Below are 9,952 nucleotides of genomic sequence, written 5' to 3' on the forward strand. Positions count from 1 at the left end.
GCAGTTAGTGGTTTATTTATAATCACAGACACCATGTCATTTCACACATAACCTCTTTAGGAGGTGTTTCTAAAACGTAAAGATCCTTATATAATTCCATTAATTTGTTGCATAAAATCAAAATATTTATAAGTGCTAAATTGTGTAATTACCATACTGCAATCATGACTTAATGCAGACTGCAGTCTGGATACAAAATTTATCTTAGGCAACAAGTAGGTGTGTCTTGCAAGTTTTTTAACCTCTATGTACCACTCACCTTTAAGAAAAAAAAATGCTGAGAACTTTGGCTGTAAACTGTTGTATTCAGGGTAAACTGATTAGTTCAGTTACTCTTAGTGGGCAGTGGGTAGGGTAAGTTCTCCTAGAGTAGAAGTATCTACTGGAATTTCCTTAGAGGCTTTCTTTTGGCCAGGCCATGCAGCTTGCGGGAATCTTAGTTCCCCAACCAGGATTGAACACATACCCCCAGCAGTGGAAGTGCCGAGTCTTAGCCACTGGATGGCCAGGGAAATCCCCCACTTACCATTTTCTTTTAATCATATTATTCACTTGCCATTTGTTGTTAGAATTTGCCATGATCCAGATTTGGCTTATTGAGTCTTTTGAACTGTTTAACGTGTTGACCCTTCTTCTGTATCTCCTATACACCAACTATGCTCAACATCATGAAATATAAGGGAAATGAAACTAAAACCAAAGTGCTCTAATACTATATACATTTACTCACAGAGTCAAATGTTTAAAAGCAAATCATATTCACTTTAGCAAGGATATGAGAGAATTGGAACTCGCACTAAAGGTGGGAATACAAAAGGGAGCAATCATTTTAAAAGACAGTTTGGTGTTTCTGGAAAAGTTACATATTTACCTACACTCTGGTTCAGGTATTGCATTTTGAGGTATCAGCATGAGAAAAAGGAAACGATTCAATATGAAGAACTGTATCCAACTTCTATACGGCTTTTATTTGTAACAGCCAAAACCAGAAATAATTGAAATATCCATAAAAGGATGAATAAATAAATTGAGGCATAGTGATAGAACATAATTCTCAATAATATAAAAAGAACTACTCACAGAGGCACCACTGATGGACCGCAGAGTAAGCATGTCAATAATATAAAAAGAACTACTCATAGAGGCACCACTGATGGACTGCAGAGTAAGCATGTCATGTAAAGGCACCCAAAAGGGGGGGGGGGGGGGAGACTAAACACTTCATGACTTCAATCATATAAAATCCTAGAAAATGCAAACTCATCTGCTATAATGAAAAGCAAATTAATGGCTGCTTGGAGGACAAAGAGATTCAAGGTAAGTATGGCGTGACAAACTATCATGATTGTTTGATGGTTTCATGGGTTTACATAACTGTAAAAAATCACCAAATTGTACAGTTTAAATAGGAACAGGATTTCCTCATTTAGAACATCAGGTTCGGCAACCATACTGACTCAATGGACAGGTTCAGGACTTGCCTCAGGGGCAGCAAAAACAGGTGAGCAATTTTTGAGGTGGAAACTTCATTCAACATGGATACTGGATGGGTCACAAATCTCACAGAGCTGACTAAGGAGCTCTCTCCTCTCTATCCTTGTTCTGTCTGCACAACAATGGCCTTAGATGAACAGCCCAGAAAGGCCAGAGGAATCCACAAAACCTTTATTTTATTTTCCTTGACAAGGCCCTAAGTTGTACAGATAAAAAGTTTCAAAAGTTCTGAGAATTTCCATACCTGCTTATCCTCCAAAGCCATAGTGGTTAAACATTTTGAGTGACCTTTTGAAAGGGGCACATTCTAATCAGTATGCTGCAGTCTCCTCCACTATTAATCCAGTGTTTATATAATCTTAAAATCACTGCTGTTACTCTACAGAATTCAGGACATCAGGCACGGGGCTCCACTGCAGGACCTGGGGAACAGATTTCCCTCAACAGTGCTGAGCAAGGTGCAATATCGCCTGTGAACAAGAGAACAAGTGTATGTCGCTCTCAGAAGCACTGAGAGTAGTCACAGCAATCAGAAACGGCCCCCTCCTCAGTTTGAACTCTGAACCTGAAAAATATCATGGCATACAACTTATAAATTAGGACCACGAAGGTGGTCCTTGAAGGTGGTCCTTTTCCTTTAAGGCTTTGAGCAGCAATGCAACCTAGGCCACAATTGGAGAGGCATATTCTGCCATCATACTGTCTCCATTGAGGCACACAATTCGGGATCCTCACCAGAGTATTTCATCTCTTCAGGCTAGCAAACCCAATTAACAACAAACCACCCCATACAGTGAAGGAACTCCTAAGATAAATGGTGGCTTAAACAGTAAGACCTTTACCATTCTACAAACAAGAGCAAGGGGAAACTGACTGTTTCCTGGGTTGATGTCTTGGAAGCTAGAAAATCCCATCACTAGAGTCTCATGAGACCAATAATATCCCTGAAAAGTGTAGTCCATCTTTTCAAATCACCAGCAGAGTCCTTTAGGCCAAAAGTGGGTAAGGTCCACGCTTTAATTCATGAAGGAGGGAAAAAAACTGGGAAAGACTTAAGTGCTCAAGCTGCTCATGAATCATCCCATAAATGGGTCAGAACTGGGGTTTCCTTCCCTGAACACACTAGGCTGGGTGAATGTGGCACACAGTAGAAATGTGCCTGTGGTTAGGGGTGATATGATTTCTGCTACAGAACTGGCAGTGATATCCATCTGGCAAGGGTTCTGGAGAGGTTAAAAAGCGCAACACAGTTCCCACATACCTGAAGTTAAGTGGATGTCTGGATGAATGAGGTTTAAAACAGGCAAACGGCATCTTCATAAGGGATTTCCTCCAGTGTTGTTGCACTCAACAAAGAAATCATATATACCTGCACATTGAAGATAGTGCTCCCATTTGAAATTGTGGTATTCAGTGAAATACATTCTTCAGCTGAAGGCTTTCTCACATTTGCTGAACTTATAAGGCCTTTCTCCACTGAATTCTCTGGAGTATACTGAAGCCAGACTTCAGCTACATGATTTTCCATGTCTGCCATACTCAAAAGGCGTTCATCCAATGTGACATTATGCTGTTTTAGGAGCCTAAAGATTAATTTCCCACATACAAATACACACAAAGCATGTCTCTGACATAAACATTCTAGTGGTCGCTGAAGCTGGACCTATGGGTAAATGATTGCCCCAATTCACTGCACTTACCAGGCCTTTAACAAGTGTGAACTCTTCGGTGTTTAATAAGGCTAGAGCTGTGGCTAAAAGATTTCCCACATTCACTACACTCATAAGGCCTTTCTCCAGTATGAATTCTCCTGTGTTTAATGAGGCTGGAGTTTTGAGTAAAAGATTTCCCACATTCGCTACACTCATAAGGCCTTGATCCCGTGTGAACTCTCTGGTGTTTTAAGAGACTGGAGCTGTAAGTAAAGAATTTCCCACATTCATTGCACTCATAAGGCCTTTCTCCAGTGTGAACTCTCCGATGCTGCAGAAGTGCAGAGCTTTGGCTAAAAGATTTCCCACATTCACTGCACTTGTAAGGCCTTTCTCCACTATGAACTCTACGGTGTTCAATGAGGCTGGAGTTTTGGGTAAAGGACTTTCCACATTCATTGCACTCATAGGGCCTTGATCCAGAGTGAACTCTCTGGTGTTTTATGAGACTGGAGTGGTACGTAAAGAATTTTCCACATTCACTGCACTCATAAGGCCTTTCTCCAGTGTGAACACTCCGGTGTTGAAGGAGTGCAGAGCTTTCGCTAAAGGACTTCCCACATTCACTACACTCATACGGCCTTTCTCCAGTATGAATTCTCCGATGTTTAATAAGGTTGGATTTGTTGCTAAATAATTTTCCACATTCATCACACTCATGAGGTCTTGCTCCAGTGTGAACTCTCCGATGCTGAATGAGGCTAGAGCTCTGTCTAAAGGATTTCCCACATTCCCCACACTCATAAGGCTTTTCTCCTGTGTGAACTCTCCAATGGTCATTGAGGCTGTAGCTTTTGCTAAAAGATTTCCCACATTCATTACATGTGTAGCATTTTTCTCTAGTGAGGACTCTCTGATGCTGAGAAAGTATATGTCTGCAACTGAAGTCTTCAGTGCATTCTCCAGGGCTGTAATGAGTTTTCCCCCTGTGAAAGGCTGCTCCACACTCAGTTCTCCTGTTTGACTTATCCCTGGTCTGTGTGGACTCCCCACAAGAAAGTGACTTCCCCAACACAAAAAGTCTGCAGTTGGTCATAAATGAGGCTTTGCCCATCTTGCTTCTGAGGTATTTCTCTCCAGTGTGCTGCTTGCGGGGCTGATACTTTACACTGAAATACAAGTGTTTCTCCCATGCCCCAATGTCATACAGTTTCTGCCTCTGATGCTCAGTCAAGTGCAAAACGTCTCCCAAGTCCAGGTCACAAAAATGGGCCTTCTGGGAGAACATGCCTGCCTTGGGAATCCTGACCTGTGACATTCCATGTACAGAAATGTTCTGTTCAGAAGATGCCTCTTCATCCTCTGCTCCATGCCAACAACCTGAAAGCAAGTAATGCTGGTGAAGTGCGCACTGACTTAGGTGGGAAGGGGTAGCTGCTACACAAGTTCAGTGTAATAAACCCAAGAACCTGTCCATGCGATTGTTTGCAGGAACAAAGAGTTGGTTCTGGTTGAGGATGGGGCTGCTTAGAACTACTGGGCTATCAAGATCAGAGAATGGAGTGACCTTATGAGGTGAAGGGCACAACCATGTGGTGGACACAAAGCAGAGACACAGGGTCTGCAATTCATTCCTCAACAACAAACCTTCAAAAGGAACTTGTCTGCTGGTGACACATGAACACTGTAGAAAAAGGCTGTGTCACACACACATTCAAAAGAATAAAAATTAAATAATTTAAAAAAAGCTGTGTCAAGACCCAAGAAAATACAACTGTATCAGGACACCTGGTGTTGCAGGACTATTTAAGAATGTGTGCACACCTCATGAAACAATACACAGAGGCCACTGTGGAAAGCACTGCAGACGCAGTGGTGAGAAAAGTCCAGAAATGTGAGGTTAACCACAGGTTGGAAGTAAGAGTACAAGCGACACAGCAAATGAACCAGCGAAGTGTCACGAAAGGGGAGAAAGGAAAACACAAATCAAGTGTGGCCACTGGGATCAAATTTTAGTCAACACAATGGGTTTCTGTTGCAGTCTGAATACAGCACTGTCATCACGTCCTTTATGTGCTACGATGCAGGGCCAGGCTCCATCTGAGCCATCTCGCTTGATTCATATACATCCTGTGAAATTTTGTGGGCTCTCCAACCTGATTCCACTCTCTCAGCAATCAAATACACGGCACTCTGATGACACAGTAACCAAAGAAATTCAAAATCCATGATAAACCATGACGGAAAAGAATAACGAAAAGAACTAAAAAAATAATAAGAGTGCAAGTCGACAGGAAGGCTAGTGTTGGGTATGCTAAAGGAAGGAGAGCACAGTGCGCAAATCTCAGCCCACCCAACCTGAGCACCAACTCAGGGAACTGGGGAAAGGAGCAGTGTCCAGGGTCCTGACGTGAGGATAGAATGCTCCTGGGGAAAAAAAGGGCAGAGGCAGTTCAAGGAACAGAGATGAGTTTGACAGTCATACCCAAGGAGATTATAAGTGCCAAGTTCTCCAGCATCACACTGTGGTACAGGCGTCTCTGAGCATCATCAAGGAGACTCCATTCCTCCCAGGAGAAGTACACAGCCACATCCTCAAAGGTCACACTGCCCTGGCAAGATGGGGACAGAGGAAATCATAAATAGCCCCCTTCTCAACAACAACTATCCACTCCCCCCCCACACACACACATCATCCACATGCCCATCTTCTTCCCAAACTCTCCAACTCAGAGAAGAAACCAGGCCCTGGCACTACTAATGCCACTGTCTTCAAATGGTCCCACTTATCACTGGAACCAGTCATCTATAGGAAGAGGTGGGTAGGTGGGTATCCAAGTTGTGGACCTGGCATGGAGGGATCCACACACTCGTGCCAGGATATCCCACTTATGTGGCCAAGGTCACATAAGTCTCAATTCCAGGACCCTGGTGTCATCAAGGATATTCCCTTTTCAGGTATGCATTATCTGTGAGACTGGATCAAACAGCGACATGCCTACAATCACCACCTCCTCACTGTCCCACACTCCAGACTTCTAGACTTGGGTATTTAGCTGCTCAATTAAAGCCGGAAACATCTCAGAAGTTTCTAATATCTCTGGAGAACATTATTATTGCCAACTTCCTCATGTCAGTTAACAGAGCTGCCATTACCACACCTGCTCAAAACAAAACAAGAGGAATATACCTGAATCCTGTTTTACTCCCTCATGGTTCACATTAGAAAATACAACGTGGGACTTCCCTGGTGGTGCAGAGGCCAAGACTCCAAGCTCCCAAAGCAGTGGACCTGGGGTAAGAGTTTGCATGCTGCGACTAAAGATTCCTCGTGCTGCGACTAAAGATTCCTCATGCCACAACTAAAATCCTGCACGCACAATGAAGACTGAAGACCTTTCACACCTGTTTATGATGGCTGTCAAAAACAAAAATCCCTCCATATAACCCTGGCCGTGGGGTTTCTCCAGGGCTTCCAGATCCCAAACTGGGAACAAGGCAGCAATAGATCTCAAGAAACCACAATCCAGAGACCATGTGGCTGGTGGTCAGGGCCAGTGAAGAAATGGGACACCCTCCCAACAGCACTTGGCGTGCTGGCTCCAAAAAGTGCCTCTGTAGCCGTAGGAAATGTGGAAAACGCCACCTCTTGAGGGATGAGTCTATGGCGGGGTTCGATGGGCTCAGGCCTCCCGATACCCGTGCCGGGCCCTGAAGGCTGGGACGCTGGTACCCATTCAATCTCGGTGCCGCAGCCGTCGGTTCGCCCTTTAACAGGTGCCTGTCACCCTCGCCCACGCGCCATCACGCTATCAGAAACAGGGTCCCACCCACGACCGCCTCACCGTCCTAAACCCTGGGTTTTTAGTGTCTGGTGGGGTCAGGGCTCGGAGAACCAGCGTTTACCTGAAGCGGGTTCTTCGGGGCTGCCGCTGCCATCGGACTCTGGGGGCGGAGCGGGGCCAGGAGAGGAGAGAGCACACGGGCGAGGCGGTCCCGATCCGAGGCCTGGGGTGGGGCACCCCGGGCGGCGGCGTCGAGCCTGAGACTTGCCTCTGTGCAGCGGGGCCAGAAGCTCTTTCTCGGACTTCCTAAATTCCGTCACCTCAGGATTGGCCCAGAATTCCCGAACCTTTCACACCGGGTAAACAAAACCGCGAACAGCTAACATGGCCCCGAGCGGAGGAAGCAGGAAGTCCCTCCCTCACGTTACGCGGCCTCCTCGTTCTAAGCTCTCATTGGGTAACATAGTTGCCGCTCGACTCTGAACATTCTGGGTAATGTAGTCCCCATGGATCCACAGCGAGCTGGGTCTGGGCGTCTTGCGAGGTTGGCCAGGAGGGGAGTTTGGAAAGTGGCACATCCAGGTGAGCTTCGCCCCCTGTTTAAAGGGATCATGACCGCATTTCTGCCAAGTGTTCTCTGCAGCTGGTCACACCAGTGTTTGGAGACGTGTTTCAGACTCGGTGAAGCTCAGCATGCTCCCAGAGGCCAAATACTATTTTTTGGCCTCAACCACCACCCCCTCCCCTCCGACATAGATGGGGAAACAATGGAAACAGTGCCTGACTTTATTTTTCTGGTCTCCAACATCACTGCAGATGGTGATTGCAGCCATGAAATTAAAAGACGATTACTCCGTGGAAGGAAAGTTATGAGCAACCTAGACAGCATATTAAAAAGCAGAGATATTACTTTGCCAATAAGGTCCGTCTAGTCAAGGCTATGGTTTTTCCAGTGGTCACGTATGGATGTGACAGTTGGACTATAAAGAAAGCTGAGCACCAAAGAATTGATGTTTTTTAACTGTGGGGTTGGAGAAGACTCTTGAGAGTCCCTTGGACTGCAAGGAGATCTAACCAGTCCATCCGAAAGGAGATCAGTCCTGGGTGTTCATTGGAAGGACTGATGTTGAAGCTGAAACTGCAGTACTTTGGCCACCTGATGCGAGGAGCTGACTCATTTGAAAAGACCTTGATGCTGGGAAAGATTGAGGGCAGGAGGAGAAGGGGATGACAGAGGATGAGATGGTTGGATGGCATCATCGACTAGATGGACATGGGTTTGGGTGGACTCTGGGAGTTGGTGATGGACAGGAAGGCCTGGCGTGCTGCGATTCATGGGCTCGCAAAGAGTTGGACATAACTGAGCAACTGAACTGAACTGAACCCCCATCAAGGCTACAGATAAAAATAAAAAGATTATTTGTAGAGTCTTTCAGACATAAAACATGTCCACTGTTCAGTTCCGTTCAGTTCAGTTCAGTCACCCAGGCCTGTCCGACTTTTTGTGACCCCATGAATCGCAGCACACCAGGCCTCCCTGTCCATCACCAACTCCCGGAGTTCACTCAAACTCATGTCCATCTAGTCGGTGATGCCATCCAACCATCTCATCCTCTGTTGTCCCCTTCTCCTCCTGCCCCCAATCCCTCCCAGCATCAGAGTCTTTTCCAATGAGTCAACTATTTGCATGAGGTGGCCAAAGTACTGGAATTTCAGCTTTAGCATCATTCCTTCCAGAGAACACCCAGGGCTGATCTCCTTCAGAATGGACTGGTTGGATCTCCTCGCAGTCCAAGGGACTCTCAAGAGTCTTCTGTAACACCACAGTTCAAAAGCATCAAGTCTTTGGTGCTCAGCTTTCTTCACAGTCCAACTCTCACATCCATACATGACCACTGGAAAAACCATAGCCTTGACTAGACGGACCTTTGTTGGCAAAGTAATGTCTCTGCTTTTGAATATGTTATCTAGGTTGGTCATAACTTTACTTCCAAGGAGTAATCGTCTTTTAATTTCATGGCTGCAATCACCATCTGCAGTTAGCAGGAGCTAATAACCTTTATCTTATTTCAATTCAAATACATTGACCCCAAAGCATAAAGTCAGTTTTCAGTTTTCCAGTCTATGTACATTTGGTGAGGGACAAAATACTCCAGACTACCTTCTGTTCTGTCATGGGAAGAGAAGTGGGCGACAGAGGATGAGATGATTGGATGGCATCACCAACTCATGAGTTTGAGCAAATGCTGGGAAATAGTGAAGGAAAAGGAAGCCTGGCGTGCTGCAGTTCATGGGGTCGCGAAGAGTCAGGCAGGACTTAGTGACTGAAAAACAACAGCAACAAAGTTCAGATTACGGAGGTAAAACTGTTAGGGGGTCAGACAGGGGATGGTGGAGACTGTGCACTACGTTTTTCTGTATGAGTGCCTGGTTTGGGGCTTTACAAACACACTGAGGCAGGTAAGTGGCCTTGAAAGGAATGTGTTGTGGACAGGATAGTGTGGCAGGTGGCCAAGCTTCCAAGGGGAGAATAGGCATTAGATGGATGTGTGAATGCAGAAACAAAAGGTTATTGAAGCAAGATATCACTCAGAATGGGGCTGGTGCTTATTCACCATTTCAAGCACTTACCAGGATTCTGTGAGGACTTGGGATCTGGGGTGCTTTTTTCAGCCTGGAGACTAAAGTCTAGGGCGAACCTGGTTATTTATGAGAGTCATGAGGCCTGGACTGTTCCATTAAATGGGATTCAATTTTCAATGTGGGTAGAAGAAAGTTGTGATGGCTGGGAGTGCAGCCCAAGAGTGGAGAGGGCCACATGTGTCTGAGACCAGATGTGTTCTGAATGGCAAAGTCTGAGGCAAGGAACTGCCCTGCGTAGTGAGGACTCCATAGAAAGATTTGTGGCTGCTGCAGCTCAGGGAGTCATGAGAAGTCCCTGGAACCACTCAATCAGGTCTGAATTGGCAAAGCATACTCAGGATGTTTTTGCCAGGTTGTGATATAAGGCCTAAAATTAAG

General features: G+C 45.5%; 1 protein-coding gene across 1 annotated transcript; it reads right to left on the reverse strand.

The window, feature by feature from the left end:
- Positions 1 to 940: 940 nt before the first annotated feature.
- Positions 941 to 7,342, reverse strand: LOC113875904 (zinc finger protein 154-like). The gene is made up of 3 exons (XM_027514603.1): positions 7,053 to 7,342; positions 5,632 to 5,758; positions 941 to 4,526 (listed from the first exon to the last, which is right to left on the reverse strand). Exons 1-3 carry the CDS (start codon positions 7,083 to 7,085, stop codon positions 3,202 to 3,204), a joined length of 1,485 nt encoding a protein of 494 aa, XP_027370404.1. The 5' UTR covers positions 7,086 to 7,342; the 3' UTR covers positions 941 to 3,201.
- Positions 7,343 to 9,952: the final 2,610 nt, after the last annotated feature.

This window comes from Bos indicus x Bos taurus, chromosome 18 (genome assembly GCF_003369695.1).
Source record: "Bos indicus x Bos taurus breed Angus x Brahman F1 hybrid chromosome 18, Bos_hybrid_MaternalHap_v2.0, whole genome shotgun sequence".
NCBI lineage: Eukaryota > Metazoa > Chordata > Mammalia > Artiodactyla > Bovidae > Bos > Bos indicus x Bos taurus.